Source organism: Lissotriton vulgaris, chromosome 6 (genome assembly GCF_964263255.1).
Source record: "Lissotriton vulgaris chromosome 6, aLisVul1.2, whole genome shotgun sequence".
In the NCBI taxonomy this organism is placed as follows: domain Eukaryota; kingdom Metazoa; phylum Chordata; class Amphibia; order Caudata; family Salamandridae; genus Lissotriton; species Lissotriton vulgaris.
This window is the reverse complement of record NC_141694.1, coordinates 1123023430-1123048699: the sequence shown is the minus strand read 5'-3', so window position 1 is coordinate 1123048699 and position 25270 is coordinate 1123023430. Positions and strand designations below refer to the sequence as shown.

At 45.0% G+C, this 25270-nt stretch overlaps 1 protein-coding gene across 1 annotated transcript in view; it reads left to right on the top strand.

Annotated features, from left to right (window-relative positions):
* The window catches only part of TMEM87B (transmembrane protein 87B), a 317565-nt gene that overhangs the window by 101042 nt on the left and 191253 nt on the right, over window positions 1-25270 (top strand). The window contains exon 8 of the mRNA XM_086927209.1: window positions 19385-19475. Within this exon, the coding sequence (XP_086783335.1) occupies window positions 19385-19475 (91 nt within the window). The remainder of the gene's footprint in view (window positions 1-19384; window positions 19476-25270) is intronic.

The following is a 25270-nucleotide window of genomic DNA, read 5'->3' as shown; positions in this document are numbered from 1 at the left end:
AAAGGCACGCCTAAGGCAAGCCTGTCTGCGCCCGGACCGGGCCTAGGGCCACCCCCCCCGCCAGTTTCATCAATACTGGCCCAGAGATAACGCTAACGTATGATTCTGACTTTCTTCACTCTTTAAATATCTCACCTCATCATTGCCAGCGCCTTGAACTGGCCAATCAGCCGTACTTTCTTCCTTACTCTTGTCCTAGTTGCTCTTTTGTCACTAATAATTACCATCGTCTACCAACAAGCACCACTGGCAGGAATAAGATATTGCCTAAACCTTGTGTGGCAGCACCAATAAACGCACGTTCCCTGCCCAAGCACAAATATGAGATTTCTAACTTTATTGAGGACTGTAAGCTCGATCTTCTCTTCATTACAGAAACTTGGGGTGATCTCTCCTGTGGACCTGACTTTGTCATTGCAACCCCCGAAGGATTCTCGAATATTAGATTGGACAGACCACACCCTAAAAAAGGTGGTGGACTAGCCATTATATATCGCAACAACCTAACAGTGCGAACTGAGGCCGTCCCCACTACAAGTTGTGAAGCCATTTCTTTTACAATATCCATTCCTCATGACCCCCCTTTTAAAGGCACACTTATTTATCGTCCTCCAGGACCTCACAGTCCTTTTCTTGCCAATCTACCCATTCTATTAGAACCATTGGCAGGTGAAAACCAGTACACCATTCTGGGCGATTTTAATTTTCACCTTGAATTACCGGATAACCCTGACACCGTAGCCCTTCTTTCCGAATTGGATGCAATAGGACTCCCTCAATTAGTTACCGGTCCCACACATACTGCGGGCCACCTTTTGGACAGTCTTTTCTCTAGTGATACATCACTCACGATGAAGGATGTTCTCCCTCTCACTTGGACTGATCACTCGTCCATCCTTTTTGATTTTCTTTTAAAATCTACTCCCTCCCTGGCCAAAACTCCCTCACCCACTAATCAATTTAGAGCATGGAAAAGCATTGACATCCCCGCTTCTCAGTCATCATTATTAACTTATCTGCCACCTACTGTGATTGATCCTGAATTAGGAGCCAACATTTATACCAACTGGATACAAAACACTGTCAATATGACAGTTCCTTTAAAGAAACAATCTACTTACAGGGCTTCTAAATCTTCACCCTGGTAAAATGTCGCTCTTAGACAGGAAAAGCAAAAATGTAGACGACAGGAACATAGATGGAGACGAGATTACGACCCAGATCAAAAATCCTGTTACAAAGCCATGATGTTTAATTACAAGCAACTTATCATCTCGGAAAAAAGTAAATTCTATAGCACCCAAATCAATCTTGCACATGACTCTACTAAACAACTGTTTAAGGTAGTAACACGTCTCTCTGGGCAAGCAGTAACCACTCCCATCATAGCTACGCAAGAGCTCTGTGACTCCTTGGCGAATCACTTTCAAATGAAAGTGACTGATATCTTTACCCAATTCAAGGCTCACACAACCAGTACTGGACACCCGTCTTCCACACCTAATGATCATAAGCCCCTTTCCCGGGCACGCTCCAACCCGCCTCACCCAGCCCCCCTTCGTTCCTTTCAGGAATTTACTCGGGTTTCGTCGGAACTGGTATCTCATCTTCTTTCTACCACAAACTCTGGTTCACCGGAAGATCCACGTCCCCCCTTCCATTCTCAAAAATGTTCCAGATATCATAGGCCCAAAACACACAGAAATTTTTAATGCCATGTTTTCGTCCAACATCTTTCCTTCCATCTGGAAGAAAGCGACTATCAAACCTCTTATCAAGAAGAGTTCCTTAGACCCTTCTATAGTCGCCAACTATCGCCCTATAGCCTGCCTTCCTCTTCCTGCCAAAATTGTGGAAAAGATTATGAACATCCAAATCTCAGATTTCATAGACCAGAACAACTGTCTAGATAATTCACAATTTGGTTTTCAAAAGGGACACGGAACTGAAACCGCGCTTATTAAGGCTACTGATGAAATCAGGATGTCACTTGATGGCGGAGGATTAGCAGTGCTCATTCTGTTGGGCCTGTCGGCAGCTTTTGACACGGTCGATCACTCTATCTTGATCGATCGTGCCACAGCGGCAGGGATTACACGTGGTGCTAAAGATCTTATTTCCTCTTTTCTCACTGATCGAGTACAATCAGTGGCCTTCGGCAATTTCAAGTCCCCTCCTTTTACTCTCCCCTGTGGTGTCCTCCAGGGATCCTCGCTAAGTCCGACACTATTTAACATCTATGTGTCGGACTTGGCGAGGATCATAAAAATCCATCACCTGGCGGTGACATCCTACGCTGATGACACCCAGATTGTCTTAGCCATTAATAAAAATGGAGATGAAGTGGCGTCCAATTTTAATCAGGGAATGTTAGCAATAAGTGATTGGATGTCCACAAATTGCTTGAAGCTTAACTCCGACAAGACAGAGGTGATGGTGTTTGGCAATCTCTCCCCACCTTGGTCACCTACTTGGTGGCCGGCCGCTCTGGGACCACCCCCTTCCCCAGTGACTAAGGCAAGAAATTTGGGAGTTTTACTGGATACTAAACTCACTCTTATGCACCATGTTAATGCGGTAGTATCCTCCTCATTTTACACCATGAGAATGATCAAAAAACTCCTACCCTATCTTCCTATGAGCATGGCCAGAACCTTGGTCAGTGCATTAGTTATATCTCGCATAGACTATTGTAATGCGCTTCTGGTCAATGCTCAGGAAGGAGTTTTAAAAAAGCTACAGTTGGTGCAGGATGCTGCGGCCAGATTGATCACGGCTACCCCAAGTATACTTCCATCTCTGGCACTATTGAACAGCTTCATTGGTTGCCAGTGAAGAAAAGAACCAAATTTAAAGCACTTTGCATTGCGTATAAAGCAATTCACTCTCAAGGCCCTGCCTTTTTAAAGGACGCACTCTGCCCCTACAATCCTGTCAGATCCCTCCGATCTTCTACTGCCGGTCTCATGCAGGTTCCCAGGACTAAGAAGGTCTCCTGGGGAGACAGGTCCTTTGTAGTGACCACTATCAAACTATGGAGCAGTCTTCCAAGCCACATCAAAACTTGTACCTCCCTTCTTTCTTTCCGTAAACAGATAAAGACCTGGCTGTTTAAACAATAACTACTCATGGATTAGCATAGTGGACACTCAGCGCCGAGGCACCCTCGGGTATTTGTGCGCTCAACAAATGTCCTAAATAAATAAATAAATAAATGTGTTGTAAAGAAATGCATGGTAAAGGCTATGCCTGCTAACGGTGCATGCGTTGTTACACATGTATGGTAAAGGCGATGCATGGTAACAGCCGGATCGTAATGGCTGTTTCCCCACAAAAAAACTCTGTGCCAACAAATAGAAATATTTCACTCTTATACATCATTTTTCCCCCATACATAGCGGGAAATAACCCAACAACTGCTAAAATGTATTAGTTTGATTAATACTGTTGGCATATTCTAGATGCTGTACCATACTCATTTTAGTTTGCCTTTGGCCAAAATATGTGCATCTGAAAGATTTCTAGCACTGAAAAAATGAGTGATCTAGGAATCGAAGCTGCCATAAAAATAAACTTCTGTTCAGAGCACGTGAAAGCTTTGGTATCTACTAAAACCCTCCTAAGTGTTACTAATAAACCTGACTCCACCCATTTGGATATTCTTTGAGATACAAATGTAAATATCTGCTCCCGCAACAAATACAGGGTGAAGCAAGTAAAAAGAAAATATATGCTCAGTCTCCCGGCACTATTGTGGTACATCGAACGCACTTGTTTGGAACATTGGGAAAACATTCATTTAAGATCTGGGTTGGAGGGAGGCTTATAATATAGAGCTCATTTAGCACAAATCCTCATACACTAGCTGACCTAACTGTTGCTAAGTCTCCATTTACCGTTAATAATAAAATCCAATAGAATACCAACCCCAATCTAGTCCAAAGAGCAGCTGTGGATTGAGAGATCTGTAAACTCCTACTGTGACAATCCTCTACAGAAATAAAACAGGATGGCCATCAAAAATATTATATTTTAGCCCTAATCTATTTTTTGCAAAATTATTGATTTTAACATTTTATACCTAGTTTTCTCAGGGCATATCCATTATTTAACAAAACAAAAAAACGAAAATGGCAATCCTCGCTCCTGCACCATCAATCTTAATAAAAATGTATCTGGTGAGAATGGATCAACGAATAGTCATGCATGATGATCAATGAAGGCTGTCTAATAATATTGATAAAAATCAGGCAGAGCCAACCCACCCTCTGCCTCCTCTAATTGGATAGCTGACAAATTAATATGTGGGCACTGTTGATTCCATATAAATCTCCTAATTGGCCTATCTACTTCCTTAAAGAACTTTTAATGCAGTCAAATAGGCGCATTAAAGAACAAGAAAAAAAAAAGAGGCTCAATTGACTTTTAATTAAAGCAGCCCGGCCTAGAATAGAACTGGGCCAGAAACCTCCAAGACGCCAACATTCTCTTAACACATTCTCATCATTGCAATATAATATATCTCATACAGATCGAGAATGTTTGAGGTTACAAAGCTCCAAGATACCTAATAGGGAGAGTAGGCTCCCCCTGTTCTCTATGTTCAATAGGAAGATCCTCAACAGAAGCATTAAACAACAACATTTCTGATTTGTTGTGATTGTACGGTAATCGGGGCTACAAAATCAATCATTGAACCAATTGAGTATTTTGGGATATTCGCTTCATCTGCATCCAAATATAAATTTGGACATACCCAAAACTGGAGATGAAATAGAATCATCATTTCATACGGAAAGTATATAAAACCGGTGAAAGAGGACACCTTTTGTGCTTTACACGTGAAATATGAACTTGCCTTACATTACTTGAATTAATAGTATTTATGGCTGCTGCTCCTGGGTAAAAACAACAATTGATGGACAGAATGCAGAATGTCATGCATTCACCCCAGTGCAGAGATCTGGGCCTGAATCCATTGTTTTTTTGCTCCCTATGCCATTCCAGTTTGAACCCAGCCATATGCTAATCAGTCTTGACCATGCGCCCAATGGGAACAGTCCAGACAGAACTGCCAGGCCAGATCCTCTCTCGACTGGAAACAAACATCCTAGGACCGGGTCTGTGGTTTCACCCCTCATCAGTCAGTATAGCTTGACTCCAATGGCATGGAGAGCACAGGACCCGCATCTGGGCATACCGATACCACTCTGGGTGACAGATGCAAAAACATCAATTGATAGACAGAATGCAGAACAATGTCATTCCTTCACCCCAGTACAGAGATCTGGGCCTGAATCCATTGTTTTTTTGCTCCCCATGTCATTCCAGTTTGAACCCAGCCATATGCAAATCATTCTTGACCCTGCGCCCAATGGGAACAGTCCAACCCGAACTGCCAGGCCAGTCCTCCTTGGACTGGAAACAATCATCCTAGGACTGGTTTCGGGGTTTCGCCCCTCAGCAGCCAGGATAGCTTTACTTCATTGACATAGAGAGCACAGGAGCCACTTCTGGGCATACCCTTCCCTCTCCTGGTGACAAATGCAAAAACAATTATTGATGGACAGTGTAGGAAAGTAGTATCTGCTTCTTCTGGTTACCCCCATTTTTTTTTGCTTGATGTCTCACTGTTTTGACTAGTCTGACTGGGATCCTGCTAATCGGGACCCCAGTCTATCTGCTTTCTCCATTAAATTGACATACATGTACTTTGGTACACTCCAGATTGGATACTGGGTTACCTTATCAGTCCCCAGTATATGGTACACATGTACCCAGGGCTTATGTACCCCAGTGGCCTCCCATGGGCTGAAGCATGTATTATGCCACCCATTGGAGGCCCTACAAAATGGAACTCGAGGTCTGCTACTGCAGCCTGTATAAGAAGGTGCTTGCATCACTTACATTAGATATATGTTCACTATTTCTAATTGTCACTACACTTAAAACTTATAAGTCACCCCTAAAGCAGGCCTTAACAATCCCGAAGGCAGGGTGCTGGGTTTTATGTGAGAGGGTGCCCCTGCATGAGCAGAGCCTCTCCTCAGCCTTCAGAGACCATTCTCCCGGGTTGTCTGTGACTCAGCTGGACATATAGGTAGATGTGCATTATAACCTTGCGGCAAATGCTATCTCGGAAACGGCTGCATAGAAACATATTGAGCTTGGTATTAAACATCTTGTTATCATACCTCCACACCAGTAACTAGTGTGGGCGGTATGATTCCACTCTTTTGAAGCGATCTTCTTGGGGTCACTGGTCTTACCGGTGCCAGCCTTCTCGACCCAGACAGCACAAAATGGATGCTGCCCACTAAAGGCACATTTCTCCCCTCCTCCTACTGCTGAGTCAAGCTCGAGCAGAGAAAGGCAGCACATTAGGCGTCCTGTCCAGGGAGGTGTGACCACCTCCCAGACAAGATTTAGTGTATTTGGGCTGGGTGGTGCACTCTGAAAGTGCCTGAAAGTCTGCACTTGGGGCCACATTTGGTGTCCCTTTGCATAGTCTACTCGCAACCAGTTCTGGGAGCCATCGGCTCCTGCTCTGGTGCAAAACTGGACAAAGAACATGGGTCACCCCTCTGTCCTACCCCTTCCCTAGGAGGGTCCCTTGAATCTGTCCAACCCTCTCCCGTGGGTATAAAATGGGTTACCTGGCTACAGGACATCTGATTTTAGTGGACATGATTCTACAAGTAGAAACCACTGACCTTTCCTGGTTGCTCCAGGCAAGCCCTGACCTCCCATTGCTCGGTGACTCCCCTGGACCTTGCTGGTCCACACCCTAACCTGCTTGACCTTCCTGCGTGGGTTGCTTTTGCCAAGGCTTGTTGGTGCTCCCGCCGGACACTGACCCATCAGCACTCAACATCCTTCGTAGGACAGCTCACCTCAGGCTTCTGGTCATCCTTGACGTCTCCTGGTCCTCGTGGCTGCAGAGTCAAGCATCCCTTGTTTGCAGCTGAAGCACCCAACATCGGTGTGCATTCATTTCCCAAGCCCCTGGTCATTCTGAAGTGACCCAGACTCTGTCCCCTCTGCTTTCAGATTCCTTCCATCCAGAATACATGCTTGGATTCCACCTGACCCTTTTCACCTTCAATGCAGCAGTATTTCCTCACAGCCTTCCATTGAGAACGACAAGAGTTTCCGACGCCACTTCAGACCCATGTACCTGGCCCCTCTGGGATAGGTAACTCGGGTATTAGGGTATACACGGGTGGGGTGGCTCTTAAGTTCCAAATGGTTCGCGCGAAGTCCTCCTGGAAGGGTCCTTAAACTTTACAAGTGTAACCACGACTTTCCCGTAGAATTGTACTGAGCCCGCGGTCGTGTTCCCACACTGCAACCTGCCTCCGTGGGGTCCCTGTCTACTCACCTTGGGTGGTTCCTTGGGGTCCCAGCGATTCTACGTGCTCTAGATCTTTTCTTGATCTCAGTCGTGACTGTTCTACCACTATCTTAGTATATGGTTTGGGCTCCCCCTGGAGTCCACTGTGTATTACGCTACTTACAACTGTTCTATTAAATTTGGATTGTGTGCTTTGTCTTCTATCCTCATGTAAAGGATAGTAGAGAGTGTTATATTAATAAATACATATTTTTATATTACTACTTTTTATATAATTACTGTGTGGTTCTCCTTCATTTAGTCATTCAGGAGGTGATATGGTAAAACAAGCGGCTTTACGTTCCTTCAAGATTAAGCCTGAAAGCTGCTCTCCATAGCTACCACTAGGATAGCTTTCAATAAGGTTATCTTTGACCTCATACATCATAAGGGTTGTGTGGATTGGTACAAGGTGCCTACTTTAGTTAGTGGATAGCATATTCTAATCCACCTTCTCACAGACAGAATGCAGAACAATGTCATGCATTCACCCCAGTACAGAGATCTGGGCCTAAACCGATTGTTTTTATGCTCCCCATGCAATTCCAGTTTGAACCCAGCCATATGCAAATCAGTCTTGACCCCGAACATAATGGGAATAATCCAGCCCGGGCTTTCTTGACAAGGCTTCTGATTTGAATAGGAAAACCAAAGTTTCAGTTAAAATCTTTATTAAAAGTGTATAGTCTGCATTCAGCAAATGAATAGGTATATATGAATTAGGATTGAGAGGATTCTGATACAGAGTGGACTAGTGCTTGAAGAATATTTCCTGGATATCTCGGCTGCTAACCGTAATGCTGTTAGTATACAGATCGTATCGTATCGTATCGTATCGTATCGTATCGTAAGGGGTGCTTGTATAGCGCACTGACACCATGGGTTTCCTGGCGCTGGTTGGAAATAGAGGGGACAGAGAGACTAACCAGATTGAGGGAAAAGCCAAGTTTTTAGAGATTTACGAAAGAGGATCAGAGAGTTAGAAATTTTAAGAGAAAGGGGGAGAGAATTCCAGAACTTGGGGGCCAGGTATGCAAATCTCCGGCCTCCAGATCTGCAGAGCTTGTAAGAAGGGACAGTCAAGAAGTGAAGATGGGAGGATCTCAAGTTGCGGGACGGGCAGTATGGTCGGATAAGAGATTTTACAAAGATGGGACAGGGGCCAGCCAGGGATTTGAAGATAAGGCAGCCGATCTTGAAGGCTGCCCTGGAGGCGACAGGGAGCCAGTGGAGTTTGACGAGGAGGGGCCTGGCAGATTGCCACTTCGGAATCCCTAAGGCCAATCTCGCCGCCTGATTTTGGACCGCCTGTAGTCTGCCCATCGATGTTTTAGGCAGACCATGGTAGATCGAGTTGGAAAAATCTAGGCGGGAGAGGACGAGGGCCATGATGACCTGCAGGAGGGCATCAGGTGTAAGGAGATATGCCACTTTCCTGATCCTGCGCAGTTGGTAAATGCAGGACGAGACCACGGTCCCCACCTGCGGCCCTAGGGATAGAGCGGAGTCAATAGTGACCCCTAAGCTCTTCACCGAAGCCACGGGAGTGGGAGACGGGCCCAGTTCCGCCGGCTAGAATTGTGGCCCCCCAGAAGGTGGGGCTCCTACCAGGAAGGAGGAGCTCCGTCTTACCGGGGTTCAGCTTTAACTGGTTGTGGCCCATCCACTGGAGAATGTGGGACATGGCTGACTGAAAGTTAGGAATAGCAGAAGGGGAATTAAGAGAGAAGATGAGCTGCAGGTCGTCCGCGTAGTTGAACACGGTGACGTCCCACAGCCTCAGAGAAAGTAGAAGGGGACGAAGATAAAGGTTGAAAAGAAGAGGGGACAGAGAAGAATCCTGGGGGACCCCACAGAGCGAGTGCTCTCTAGGAGCCCTGAAGGCACCCAGGCTTAGGGTCTGAGACCTGCCCGTCAGGAAGGATCTGACCCAGGCCAGAGCCGGGCCCTGGATGCCAGCCTGCTCGACACGGCGGAGAAGGATGTTATGATCCACCGTGTCGAAGGCGGCTGACAGGTCTAGTAATACCAGGGCCTGGGGGGTACCTTTGTCAACACCGTCTCTCAGGGCGTCCAGCATGGCCAAGATCACTGTCTCCGTTGAGTGGCCGGGTCTAAAGCCAGCTTGGTTGCCCTCGAGGAAGTTGGAACTCTCGATAAACTGTGAGAGACAGGTGGTGACGTGGGCTTCCAGGATTTTTGAAAAGAAAGGTAAGAGAGAGATGGGGCGGTAGTTTGCCGAAACAGCGGGGTCAGCCCCCGGCTTCTTCAGAAGAGGCACCAACACGACCTCCTTGAAGGAGCCCGGCACCGTCCCAGAGGAAAGAGAGGAATTTAGCAGGGGGAGAATACAGTCAGGTAGAGTGTGACAGATGTCCCTAAGAATGGAGGGGGGGCAGCAATCATCTGGGGATCCCGACTTAATGCGGGTGGCAAGGGTAGCCAGAGAGGTGGAGTCAAGAAGAGGGAGTTGTGTGAAAGAAGAAGTATTGTGGGGGGGGGGAAACAGGTCCAGCGCCAGGAAATGTAACAGGAATGGTGTTCTTGATCGATACGATTTTTTCAATAAAGAAAGTGCTGAGGGCATTACATGCTTCCTCTGTGGGGGCCTGAGTAGGGAGCGTCCTGGGGTCGGAGGTAAATTCATTAAGGACTTTAAAAATTTCCTTAGACTGGCAAGGGGCAGATAAAATTTTTCCAGAGGCATAGGTTTTTTTGGCAGCCAGAATAGCGAGTTTGTACCCATTGCGGGCAGCCACGTATGCGTCTCTGCTTACAGGGCTGTAGTCTCTCCTCCACTTGTGCTCGAGCTGGCGGAGTTCCAAATGGAGAGCTTTTAGGTGGGGGGTAAACCATTTGTGGGAGTTATTGTGCCGGGATTGAGGGAACTTAGTGAGGGGAGCAAAGATGTCACTGGCTGTAGTAAGCCAGTCTGCCACGAAACCGTGGAGCTCGTCGGTACCAGTGTCGTTGGGTAACAGGGGATAGGTTTGGGACAGATGAGCCAGGAGTTTGGAGGGATCGACAGCCTTCCACTTGCGAGCCGTGCCACCCTCCCGTGAGGGGACCTTGATGTGGCCGACCGCTGAAAAGGTGGTGTCGATCAGGCAATGGTCCGACCACACACAAGGTGTTATTAGTGGGCAGGAGGACGTGACTCCATGGGTCCAAACATGGTCGAGGATGTGGCCACCCTTATGGGTGGCAGACCTAACTAGTTGGGATAAAGTTCAGGCTTGAAAGACCCTCGAACAGTTCGGAAGCATGTGGGCCAGCGTCCTCATGTTGAAACCAGTAGTTGAAGTCCCCGATGATGATAATACGGGGGGAGCAGGTAGCAATATTGGTTAGCTGATCGATAAAGGATGAGGGGAAAGACGGCATGGAATGGGGAGGGCGGTATAGTAGCACAAGAGTAACTGCACCAACCTCGTTCCCTAGGCTAAGGACCAGGGTGTCTACATCCGGTAAAGTCATGGCCGCAGAAGCAATAATCTTGAGGTTCTTTGCGTATTACAGCCGCCACCCCTCCCCCGGTACGGCCCCCTGATCGGTTGTTGTTCAGCAGAAAGTAGTCAGGGGGTAGCGTAGCCAAGATGTCTGGGAGAGAGTCGTCGGTGAGCCAAGTCTCTGATAGCAATAAGACATCGGGGCTTTCAGACATGAGAAGATGCAGGATATCAACTTGGTGCTTAACCATTGAGCGGGTGTTTAAATATAGGACCCGGATGGACGACTCAGAGGGAGACGGAGCGATAAGTGATGGTATCGGCGCAAGATTAGGGGTTGAAATACCTGCAATGCCAAGTGAGGTAATGCGGGCCCAGATGTCGGGGGAGAGAGGACAGGCCGAGGCGTGTAAGCGCCTAAGGGCAGAGGTCGAGTAAGATGGAGGAGTAGCAGAACTACTGGCCCCTGGGCCCGTCCGGACGCGGACGGGCACAGACCGGCTGGACTTAGGCGCGACTTCGGCGCGCTGACGGCGTGCCCGCTGCGCCCGTCCGCTGCGCTCCCTGTAGGGGTGCGCCATTTTATGGGCTGAGGTCGTGAGTGGCCGAGCGCTGCACCGCTCGCCTCCTCAGCGTCCTCACCCAATATGGCGGCCAAACAGCGCGACCCGGTGGGAATCGATCTCCTGCGAGGGCGGCTGACCAGAATGAAAAACCTGCACAACAAAAGGGGGGGCTATCATCTCTGGTATCTGATTGGCATTGGTACTTGATTTTACTGACCAAGCGTATCCAAGACCCACATGCTCACTTCCTCATAAACTTGCTCAAATGCAGTCTACTCATTCACTATTTCCTCATTCAAGAAGAAATCCCTAAGATTACTTTTAGCAAGTTTTAATGATTTACCAGGAAAAGGAGGGGACGAGCTTTAACAGGCCATAATCCCACTCTTTATATTGGCCTGCATTTTCTCAAACAAGGCTCTACGGGTCTTCAATGAGTTTGCTTTAAAAGCTACGACATGGCCATGAAATATTTAATGATGTGGCCGAATTTGCATTTAATCTAAAAAAATGCTTCAATACAAATATGAGCATTGTTTTTCCAATCTTCAAGCAATATTAAGGGCTTATCAAAACACCATCTAGTGCTTCTACTATTGACTGACCACGTTTTCACTTGAAGGAAACCACTGAAAGGTCCTAAAAGATATTTTCTATTAAACTTTTAAACAAGAGTGTTACACTGAGAAGAAATTAAAAGGAAATCAATCCATGATACAGACTTAAAACGTTTCGAAAAACATGTATGTACTGTAGCATCAGGATTTACTGTGCGCTATGGATCTAGGAAACCATACTCTCCTATAAGTCAAACCACCATATCAGCACATTTGTGTTTTAGTTCCTCCTTATTTCTACATGAGGCATCCACCTAGGGATTCTGCAGCAGATTAAAATCACCCCCAAGATAATTAACCTTTGAATCCATCAATACCGAGTTAATTTGTTTAAGAGGGTGAATGTCATCCTCTGTTGGACCATAATAATTGATAAAATGAATAAGCTGGGAATCTAAATGCACAACCACCCAAAGCCTCATCCTTGGCTATCCCTCCTGATATTCTTTATTACCCAATTAAGGGATCTATAAAAGAAAATAGCTACCTCCTACATGACACCACTGCTTATGGCGGGGGGGGGAGCATGAGAACACCACAAGCTCAGCCATTTATTTTAGTTGATTGCCTAACCCATTAATATTGCAATAGATCACCTTATCACCTTTAAAGACCCAGCCGTTCTCCACTCACAATACAAGAACATTGTACCACTCCCTGTGACAAAGGCTACAAATGGAACAATAATACCTCAATTTTTTATGTTAAGCCACCCTGAGTGCTCCTCCTCTCCACCCCAAGACCCCTCCCCTCCCCCGGGTGATCCAAGTACCCCCTGCCAAGGTACCTGCAAAACCCGCCTTTCCCACCTCCTTCCATCAACCAAAACCCCCTCTGTGAATCCCCTCCCTCCAAGAAAAGGTGCCTTGATGTAGCACCAATTAGTGCTTACATGGGCATACGGACATATGCAGCCGAGGTGATTACTGCACTTCAAAACGCCTGGCTCGCGCCGTCTTTAAGAGAAGCTTCAACTTTTTGAAATACTTAATCTTGCCCAACATCTATTTGCAAGGACACCTTGAGAGACCTATTACCTTCAATTACTTTGTTTGTTTTCTGACCAGGTTAAATGAGCAGTCCAAAATTTCTGAGCAAGTTGTTTCCGTGACTCACCCACAAAACTTGTTTTAGGCTTTTTGGTCTCATCTGGAACACGATGACCCTGTTACAAAACACCGAGCTTCCTAGCGGAGAAACTGGTACTTTTGGGTGGTAACAGATCTATTAGGAGCTCTAACAATCTTCTACTTCAACCATAACGTTTCTCCAAGAAGAAAACATAGAATCGTACCTTCTCAGGAATGGCTCCTAGGATTTGGAACGCCGTGCCCCCAGAAACGAGACTTAATCCATCTGCAGCTTTTTTCAAAAAAGAAGTTAAATTGATTCTCCTGGCCAAGTTCACCTGAATCATTTATACTCTCTTGTAAATATGTGCTGATCTCTAATGTTTACCATTACTTTATTCACCTACTTCATTGTATTTTTACGTTTTTATGTCAATATATTTGCACTGTGCTCTGATACCCGCAGGGGTCTTGTTCGCGCTATACAAAACTGTCAAAATAAATAAAAAATGGTGTCACATTTTTTGCAGTTGCAGAAAGTCATTGGATTCAAACATCCCTTTTTACAAAACATGCACATCATGAAAGTTGAGTGCTCTGTTTGGAACCTGGTGTCATTAATGGTCTTCTTTCTTTCCCTTCAGTGTCGTGTATCTTGCTCACAGCCACACTCAGCTCTTGTCTCTAGCCTTTTTTCCACTGGATACTCAACTAACATTATCTAAAGTTCTGACCTTAATACATAATTCCGCATATATATATATATATATATATATATATATATATATATATATATATATATATATAACCTCTTGAAATGTCTCAACACAAATGCTAGTGGTCAAAATCATATTTTCCAAAATTGGCAATTGTTTTCACCTCTTGTGGCTTATGGTAGACACATAGGGCCCTATTACAATGTCTGGCAGTGTTTCCTCCACCCGACATTGTCTTGTTCATGGGACCAACCGACACATGGTCGGCGGTCCCGACTGACTAATTAGGATACGACCAAACACTGTTTGGTCGCATTCCTTTACTTTACTATGTGAGCATGTATTCTGGCCTGAATACATGCTCTCATTGTAAAATAGGAAGTGCAGTTCATCCCTGCAGGTGCCTGCCACGGGGTGCAGGGATCAACAGGGGGCGACCATACGTGCCCCCTCAGCCTCCAACTGCAGGATGTGCACCCATGGGGGTCCTGCTGGGGACCCCCATAGTCGAATTCTGACAGCCTTTTTGTGTCAGAAAGGCCAGCACAGAAAGACTGTCAAAATCTGGCATCATAATCACTCGGGAGGAAAGAGCCACCCTTGGGATTACTTTCAGCATTCCGACCGGCAGAGGGGCTCTCTGAGTCTGTCGGAATGACCGGTCGGATTCTTTTCAACTGCCTCTATTGTAATGAGATAGGTGAAAAGGAATCCGTCCGGCACATTACAATGCAGTACGAAAGGCTCCGACCCACTGTCAGAGCCAATTCCGACAGCATTGTAATCGGCCCATTGTATTCCCTTTACTGCAAAGTGTGATTGACGTTAAAAGATCCCTTTTATTTCCTAGCCAAATATCTTTCATTGTAAATTCATGATCTTTATACCACATTTCCTAAAGCAGTTCCTCCAGAAAAAGCCTGGAATGCAAACAAATTGCTTTCCTCCAATAAGTTGGAATACTACAGAAATCCTCACACATGTACCCAAAAATGTAGCTCCCAGTCACCAACTGTTTAATAAACACATTAAAGGAAAAGTAATGCACAACCTTGTCTCAAAGTTCTCGTAAAACGCTTGTCCGTAGCAAACATATTTCCCTTATAAAACCAAGTGACAGTCCATTGAGTATAACTTTTTGGAAGTAGTTTTTGCATTTGTGACCTAATGACCCTCTTGAAGGCTGTCTTGATGATTTTCGTCTTCGGTGAAATCCCCATGTTTACACTTATTGTCCTCAGTTGACATTGTAACTAAACACCCATATCTGTGTTTTGTCACATGTTGTTCCATGCAACATTTTGCCATGTAAAGTGCTCCTCTGACCTCTTTATACAAATTCTGTTATTTATCAATAGCAGTCATAACATAGAAATAATATAAAAACAAGGGCACAAAGCTTTATCTTTTTTTCAGAGATGTTACAAATAATGTGCCAAACTTTGCTCCCCATTTTTCCAGATCCTCGCCTTCAGGGGAAAAAAGCTAAATTATTATATCAAGCCTTCTGATGAAACTGTGAACAGCTTTACCACATGGTCAATGAAGTGTCCAGAAGATAATTTGATTTGTACTTCATATAAATGTCATTGCTTATTTCTCCTTTTTAGCCATTCCCATGTCCTATTTGCTCTCATTATGTCTGTCCATTCATTGTTAGAGGAATAAAATACAAATTGCAAATAAAATGCTGAATGATCTATGAAGTTAGATGAATATGTCTAATTTAAATTTATAGTGTGGCTAACAAATGGTTATTGAACGGATCCAACCTTGGTACTTTGCTTTGAGACCAGTTGCCCAGAACGATTTATGCTTCTGTAAGCAAAATACATATTTGGGTTCCAGTCACCACCCAGCTAGTCACCACTTGATTCTTAATTACGTTCTTTTCACTGTCATAAATCTTATTAGTGCTGGGTTCCTAGTTTGGTTAGTGTCTCTGAGTTCTCCTGAACATTTTCATTTTTTCTGGCTCTTCTTACTCATTAAATGGTTAGTGAAAATGATCAGACCTTCATCATTGTCGCTTCTACTGGCCCCTTTATTCCTATATGGTTCCTCATGTTAAAAAACAAAAACAAAAAACCTTTACCCTTACTTCTATAAGCCCCGTTTTTTTGTGCTTGAACATCTATACCTTTGTTACATGGAGCAGAGAATATTTTGGTTTCTATTGGGTGGACTTATGTGATTTTCTTTCAAATTCTTTTGAGTGTTTGTATTCTATAGGTAGCATAGTGCTGTCTCCTGTCTCCCGGTGAGCACTACCTTGGCCTTACTTCTGCTTCCAGTTGTGATTATTGTGCCTGCTGTGTGGTGTTGCAGAACGTTAACCAGTGTTGAATAACCTGCTGTGAATTTGCTGTGTACCATGTAGTATATTGCTATCCCTCTCTCCGACCCAATATTTTCGAAAAGAACACTACATAAAGTTGGGCTCAGAACGCAAGGTATTGGGCCATGTTTTTGTTTTGTTACATATAGCCTATATCGATTTTTCCAAAACAAATTTCAAAAGCAGCATTGTAGATTCATCATATATATTATTATTATTATTATTATTATTATTATTACATTCTTATATAGCGCCAGAATCGACCCCTGAAGGGGTATCTCCGCGCTTGCCTTGGGAACCCGTCCTGGTTTTTCCCTGTGAGATAGCCCCTACAGGGCATCCCCAAGGTGAAAGGCAGGCATCCCGCCGCGGGGGGCCGTTGTGGAGATTAAGCAAGCTTAATGCCCAGAGTTGCAGAGTGTGAACCCATGATTAGGTCAGACACCGAAGCGAGAATTATCGAGTCCATGGACATTTGAGCTCAAGACCCTGCCGCGTCGGGAATTGAACCCTGGTCCTGGGTCTGACCTCTGCTTCAGGGTCTGCCTGCTCTAGCCAGTGAGCCACACCAGTGAGTTTTTGAATACCAACAAACAAACTAGTATAGGTTGAAACAACTCAATCCTCTGCCCCCACTTTCTGTTCCGTCCTCACTATATTTCTCCATCAAGAGTATTTTTGCTGCTTTGCTCCCTTCACCCCTCAGGCATAACTCAGCGTTGATCCCTTGGTCCGTTTTACCGGTTCTTTGCCTATGTCATTGCCTGGTGCTCCATCGTTCTGTTTCAGGCTACAAGTCACGCCCCCCTGCTTCGAAACCCGGATCCCTTGCCCAGAATTACACTCAAGGCGGTCTAGCATCCAGAGGGCCCGTCAAAGCTTTCAACGTAGCTGCCAAGACACGCAAATCGTCTTCAACTCTGTCATCTTTTCTAGTCTGTTTTATGTGGAGCCCCTCAGCTATTACCAGTCCTAGGAAATAAGTTTCCGACTGGCTCCTTCCTTTCGGCTTTGGGAGGAGCCCCAACAGAACCTGTTGAATATCCAGTTGTCGCCTTTTCTGTGGCCTCATTAGGCCCCTCTACTACCTCCTGTCAGAATAGTTTTATGATCAGGCAGTTTAATGTGTATGAATTCATCCTCCTCTTCCTCTTCCTCGCAACGTGCATGTTGCGCCGCCCTCGCTGGATAAATAATATGTAAAGTTTTTGTGGTGAGGTGTCGTCGGTGCACGTAATTGTACTCCACCAGTATGAAGCTGGCATTTGAAGATATGGTCTGTACTCCCCCATGTATCTTCCCCATTCTCCGGGCGTAAGTGGGTCAAACAATCATACGCACTTTGCATGTTCCCCACCAGGTTGCATTACAGAGCCTGGTAAGTAACATGCAAAGCTTTTCAGTACCCCTCTAAGTGCTGAACCATGGCACTCAGACCAATCACAACACTGCAGCATAGTGATTGGCTTAGAAGAGCCAGGGTCCCGGGTGCTTCCTGCTGCTGTTGGAGACAGGAAGAAGAAAGAAGACTGAGGAGAGACGGTGGCTGGGCGGCCCAGGTAAGTTTTTTAAAAAAAAAAACAATTCTCTCCTCCGCTCCTGTCCACCACTCCCATCCGGTACTGACTAACAGATGGCATGCCTCATCATAATGCTCCTCTTCACATTGGAGGTTCAACCAATGTGGGATGCAACCCTTAACAGGGGAGTGCTTAATGGCCAACGTCCTTTGAATGTGGAAGTACGGTATCTTGCCAGAAATTGAAATGAATATCTACTAGTTGACAAATGTTTTTCTTTCACTGGTGGGTAGGTTAAAAAAGAAGGGAAAATGCAGGTAATAGTTGGAACCAGATAGGAGGTCGATATGTTTCAGTCAGCTTAAAAATGCCCTGAATCAGGTCAAGGGACTTTCTTCAGGATCAAAACCCTTTTCTGTGAAGCTCTTGTAAATCACAACTGCCATACTTACTGGTGATATCTGTGACCATCTCTTCTGTTTTCTGGAAAGCCATTCACATATAAATGTACTAAATGAGGTAAATCCTCGTGTTTGTTAACTTATCAACATCTCATGGAACACTATCTAAATGGGGATTGCTCCAGTTATCCAGTATTAGGCTTTAGTTTGACAATGGCAGAAGAAAACTGCACTTAAGTGGGTTGATGGCCAACTTTGAGTGACTACTAATACTGGTAAGCCCAGCTCCTAATTTAGAACAGTTTCTGTGGAATTGGGTAAGTTTATAGACAAATCACTTACATTTCGAGGTTCCACAATTCTGACCAGTGTATGGCACCTTATAATCTTTTCACGCCTGGAACCCCTTGATGGAAAAAGTGCAAACCCATATAATCAAAGGTGCTAACTTGCTCTTGTCTAATTAACAGAGGAGCAACATCTAGCCCTCTTAGTGTCAGGGGACCACAGCATCAGAATTTTGTGTATTTTGGCCTTGATCATAAGCTTTTTCACCATACAGTAAGCCTCAAAGTCCATCAGAGGGTGGCGTTTCCACCTTTACTAATAGACATTTTGGTCACTGAAAAACTGACGGTTCAAAAATATTTTAGTCTTGAGTTTCACTTTTTCAACCATTTGCTGGCATTAGAAAACTTTTAGATGCTCACTTTCTCACTTCCTGCGTGCATAAGATCTTCAATTTGGTGCAGGTTTGCATTGTTTATATTTTCTATTCATCTCCTGATACGGAATGTCATAGACTTAAGACAGACTGCCAGTGTTTTTGCGCTCATCACAGTCACTTTTATGAATCCGTTATTTGACAACCATTCAAAGTAGTCAGTGTCCAAAAACAGTAAATTCTTCCGCCTTCGTTTGCGAACTTTGTGTTCACCAAGCTCGTGAATGTCTCCTTAGACATGGACCCCTTTTTTTGAACTGCCAATTTGTAATTAGTAACTTTTGTTTGTTGGATCCTCTTTCCTCTTCTGATTGGGACTGAATAATATATTTTATGAGGTTCTAAATATTGTGGTCCCCTAAAGCCACACATTCTACACTAATTGGTACAGAGTACAGTGTGGGCTCTTGGGCTTTCAGAGAATGACCAGGGATTAAGACATTTTAACCACAAGTTTGTGAAATAAGCTAAGCCCATTACTGGTTTAACCATTAGCACTTCACACAGCATATGCGAATGAAGTGAGACACATTTGAATGTTTTCATTTTATGCCTGTTTTCTCACAGTTTTTAATTTTGTATCTTTACAGCTCGGTGTTGTTGCCAGAACGTGGCAGGACGGACCTTATGTTTTTCTGGTTTCTTTTAAGACGGAACAGAAGGAAAACTGGAATCTGACTGGTACGTTGGGCAAAATGTACACGTGTTATTATGCAGTTATTGCAGACTTCAGTGACCAGACATGCCTTGCATTTATTGAGCGATATATGTACAGAAACATATTTTTCTTTGGGCACTTTTATTCTAAACCATACAATTATCACCCTTTGCAGAAACGAATAAATATTAATCACAGTATTTAGATTTGCCATCTATCTTCCTTCCCCAGAGTCTCATAAACCTATTTTATCAAATCTCGAATCATTACTTCCTTGTATGTAGACAACACTAAATACATCATTCTTTCTTTGCTAATGAGCTGGTTACCATTTCAATTCTTTATTTACATACATTAATGACTTTCTATATTACAAAGAAATTAAGGCTTCATTTTCTATGAATTGAATTTGTCCCAAGTTAATGATCTCTTCGCCAATTTTGACTGACCATGTGCCTACCTGCTCAAAGGCGGCATATCAGACTCGTTCTTTGGGATTTGTATTGGTGGTTGTTAGACTTGGCTTTTTCAGCAGGTTCACCCCCAGACGTTTTGCCTCCCTGTTTTTGACCTTGTTTTTGTTGGTTTTAAGACTCTGGGCATGGTACCACTGCTATTCAGTGCTAAAGTGCATATTCTCTCCATGTAAGTTGTATTTATGGATTGGTGTTTCCACAATTGGCTTATTTAATTTACGACTAAGTCGCCAGTAGAGTGCACTGTGTGTTACCAGGGCCTGTAAATCAAATGCTACTGGTGAGCCAGATTGTGCCACTGACACAATTATCTTTTTCAAGATGTCTCGGACCTGCCACTGCAGTGTCTGTGTGTTTTAACTGCCATGTCGACCAGGCAAATGCTTGCCAGGTCCTTCCCTTTTCTTACATCTAAGTCCCCTCTAAGGTAGGCCCAAGGTAGCCCCATGGCCTGGGTGCAGTGTATTTAAAAGGTAGGACATGTAGTGGTATATTTTTCCATGTCCTAATAGTTAAATACTGTGCATTTCATTTTCACTATTGAAAGGCTATCTCTCCCATAGGTTAACATGGGAGCTGCTTGGTAACACTTTACCAAGGTAGCTTGCCAGTGGGAGCTAAAATTAGAGTTTGGTATGCCTGAACTCAGGATTTAAAAATACATCTTTTATTAGTAAAAATTATTTTTATATTATGTGTTTGCAAATACCACTTTTAGGTATTTTCTTATCTAGCCATCCTGTGTGCCTCTTCCTATTGTGTATTCCCTGTCTGGGTTTGGAGTGACAGGCGCAGGGGATGTGCATTCACACTAGACTCACACAAGGGGTGGAGGGTGAGGTGTGTTTACTTATAGCCAGCCTGAATAGACCTGGCTGCATTAAGAGGAGTGGGAGAAGTTGTCGCTATCACCTGAATGGACTGGGGCTGCCTCTCACAAAGCTGTCTCCACCTTCTGTGGTGAACCTGGCCTGAGTATGGCTGAGCTGTTTTATGTGTTCCAGAGGAACTTTTGTTTGTGCCAATTTCAAAGGACAATGTGGTGTAAATATTGTGATCCTGACCCCAGAAATTTAGGTTTCTGCAGGACTAAGAATCCTGCCAGGAAGAAAAGCTGGAAGAGCTGTGAGGAGTGACTACCACTTTGATATTTAGACATATTACACTGAGTAGAAAAAGTAACTTATAAAGTAATCTAAAAAGTAACGAAAAAGTAATCTGTACAGTAATTTCAATACCTTGACTTAACTGTATTTCAAACAACTTGCATTCACTTGTAAACACTGCATAATATTTAGCAAAGCATTTATTTCACTAACCTGTGCTAGGCTTGGCTTGGTTCTAGAAATAAAATAACTTAACAATATTTTATACAAACAAAATTGGTCTGAGTTCAGTCTTTGAGTGTGTGACATCATTTGCTGATTGAGTGTGTACAACAAATACTTAATTCTACCCTCTGATACAGTCTTACTGCTCGCCCACACTACCACAAATGGAGAGTAAGGGGCTACGTCTGCCTACCTTTGGGGTTCCACTGGACTCTGTGCACACTGCACTTAATTTTGGTATAGTATATACAGAGCCAGCTTCTTACAATGGCTGAGTGGCTGTTTGCCAGCTACCACCACCTGACATTTTTCTGGACCCCTGGGTCGAGAGCCTGCCGCTCTCGGGGTCCTGAAACAAAGCACATCCTGGGTCCAGGTGCCAAGCCTCCCCCCCAGGATGGGCAGTATCCACAAAGGCGAAGCTTTAAAGCTTAAAAAAAGCTTCAAAAGCCTTTTTATGCTACCCCAGCAACTGGCACTCTCCAGTTCTGACCTCCACTTTGGGTGGGAGAATCTGCGGGAAGAGTTAGGTGAGAGGTGTCCACACCTTTGCCAACCCCACCCCTCAGGATAGGGATGCCAGCAAAGCACAACTCTCAGTTCCCACCATCTTGAATATAGGGGGACCCAGCCAACCAGAGTGAGGATTACACCCCCCTCTCACTAGAAACATTGATCCCAACCTTTACGTACCTGAAACATTCCTAAATTTTGTATTTATGGGCAACCCTAAACATTGCCTCCTCAGACAAGAAGAAACAATAAGGACCTAAGAGCTCTGCTGAAAGAAGCAGAGGAGGACACCAACTGATTTGGTCCTATCCCTACCGGCCTGTCACCCCTCCTCCAGCAAAATCCTGCTGTCTCCTGCAGCCCCCCAGAACCTGTATGACTTGCCCTGCCTTCCCCAACCAGACTTTGTCTCCCATGAGCACCGAATTTGCTCATCAACAGACTCAGGCTCCGGCCAAATCCGCGAGTCTGCAGCTCTGTGCACCCAACGCCCACAGCACATGTTCAAGTGACCCAACACCACAAGGAAGTCTCACCAGCAATCCTGGCCAGGGATCTGGTGATCTCTGACTTTCCTCTAGTCTCCCGGCGACACCTGCAACCCCTTCCTAGAGGATCCCCGACATCGACGGGAGACGGTAAGAAGAATCTGACGCCAAGAAACCCTTGCACCTGGAGCCCCAAAGCCTTGGGCGGCCCAACAGATAGTGTCCCGGCATCCCAACTTAACCTCTCCAACTGGTGGTTGCCTCTGGAAGATCTTCGTGCCTCAGCCTACAGTAGTTGTTCAAACCAGAGAAAGCCAATTGAAAGTAACAGGGCACCCAATGACAAAACAGCACCCTGCACCCAGCTGCCCTAGTGCCGTCCTGGGTGCAACTTGGGGGCCTACTTGAACCCACTTTGCCCTGAGCTTAAGTCCAGGAGCTTTACTCCCACAACCTTGTGGCCTGCTCGTGAGAAGCCACCAACCGGAGGCCTCTATCCCAAGTTGGATAACATTGGCCCTCAGCACTCTGCACCAGGCCGCCCAAGTGCTACTGAGAGTGCTTTGAGAGTGCATCATTGACCTTGGGTGAACCCTTGTTCTAACCCCGAAACCCATCTCCCAAGACAAAGTACTTACCTTTAAACTGATAACTTCATTTCCTCTTATTGGATTTCATTGACTGCTTTTCTGTAAAATGTTTTAAGTGTGGAGCTGGAATTCTATGACCAAGCATACAAGTGTGTTGTGATAACAAATTGCATTACTTACCTTTGTCCAGGAAATGTCCCAGTGTGGTATTTAGGTATCCCACACTGAGTTAGAAAAGTAATCTGAAAAGTAACTGAAATAGTAATCCCAACAGTAACTGTAAAGCAGTTACAGTAGTAACTGAAAAGTAATTGTCACTGTTGACTTACCTGTAAACAAACCAATTGCATTCTACTGCATCTCAACTGTGTTCCACTTCATTATTCTTGTAAAGTATTATTTCACTTACCTGCAACTAGCCTGGCTTGGTCCTAGAAATAAAATACAGCTAAATAATAATTTTATACAGACAAATTGGTCTGAGTTCAGTCCCTGGCCACAAATGTCAGGCAGTAGCTAGAGGGGAGTAGGCCACCTGACAGCACTAGCTGATGTGCGTCTGTAATCTCATAAGGGGAGGCATTAAACGGGTGGAAGCAGAGTGTTTAAGGGCACACAAACCCACAGTTTCCAGAGAGGTGAAAAATGGCATCGAATTTGGAAAAAAGAGCAAACGCAAAAAATGAATAAAAAAATATAAAAGCACTATTTTTTAGGCTAAAACTTCCTATTTTATGCTGAAGATGATATATGCTATTAATATTCCAAAGGAACTATTCAAAATGGTTAGCAATTTCGCCCCCCCCAAACAAATATTATTAAAGAGGTATAAAAATTTGGGAAGAACCACCATTTTCAATATAGCCACCCGGCGAGCCAGTGACAGCAGCAATCTTAGCCATCTGTTGACCTTTTCCTCCAACTTTTGAAAAGTCTATCTGTAATTTAAGCAAATGATTTGAGTGGTGTCCAGATGAATACGTATACCAAGATACTTTACCGAATCTTGGCAGCATTCAAGAGGAAATTCGCATTTCCATTGGGTAGTACAGGCCGTGAGCGGGAATATGATTGATTTGTGCCAATTTATACCAAACCCTGAAAATCTACCAGAGCGGACGATTTCTCGGATAAGGGGAGACAGATTAATGTGCGCCTCCCGGACGTAAAGGATGGTATTGTCGGCATTAAAAGAAGCAAGATGTGGGCCAGTATTAATCCGCATTCCTCTATGCAAATCGTGTTCCTGGAGGTGCCTGACCAAGGGGTCCATGGCTAGGATGAATAAGAGCGGGGACAAAGGGCAGCCCTGCCTGGTCCCACGAAACAACCGAAATGGCCTGGACAGGGTGCCATTCAGACGTAGCCGCGCCGATGGCTTACTATACAACAGGGAGACCATGGAGATGAAACCATAGGGCAATCCCATGCGTTGCATCACCTCCATTAGAAAAGGCCATTCTAAACAATCAAACACCTTCTCCGTGTCCAGTAATACCGCAGCCACTGGGACCTCGGGCTGTATTCTGTGTAGCACAGTGAACAGCTCGCGGAGATTCAGGGATGTGGAACACCGGGGAACAAAGCCAGACTGCATTGGGGAAATGATATACTCCATCAGCTGTGATCGCTTATTAGCAAGGACTTTAGCTAGAATTTTATAGTCCAAGTTCGATGAAGACAGCGGTCGGTATGAACCGCATTGCTTGTGGTCTTTGCCGGGTTTCGGCAGGAGTATGGTTACGACTTCCCGCAGCGTGGGGGGGAGAATTTGCTTCTCTAATGCCTCTGCATATTCCTCAATCTATTGTGGGGCCAGTATGTCCTTGAATTCTTTATAAAAATCCCCAGTGAAGCCGTCAAGCCCCGGGGCAGAGGAACTTCGCAAACATCGATCACTGATATGGGCTCTGCCATAAAGTCGAGCATATATTTCTCCAGAAACACCAGCGCGATCTCATCCAAATAAGCAGTCTGGGCAGTGCCATCAGAGTCTGCCCTTGAGGAGTATAGTGTGGTGTAATATTCCAGGAACTCCTCTCTAATGACCGGTGTGTTTGTCGTGGCACCGGAAGCGGAGTGTAAATCCGTAATGTAGGATTTGCTGTAGGGTGGTCTCCGAATTTGTGCCAGTACCCTGCCAGGTCACTCGCCCTCTCCGTATCTGCGCGCTGTCTGATATTTCCCCATGTATAGTATCTCCCTATCTGCCGTGTCTCTGCATTCCACCAAAAGGGCGAGTCTCTCCGCCCAATCATACGGATTCGGGAGTGGAGCAAGCCTCAAATCTATCTTGGCAATATCTTGTTCGATGCGGGCCAATGTATGACGAAGATCGCTGAGGACTCCAACCTGCTTGGAGGTGCATACCCCCTTATGACTGCCTTGAAACCCTCCCACAGTACCGCTGCTGTGTCCAC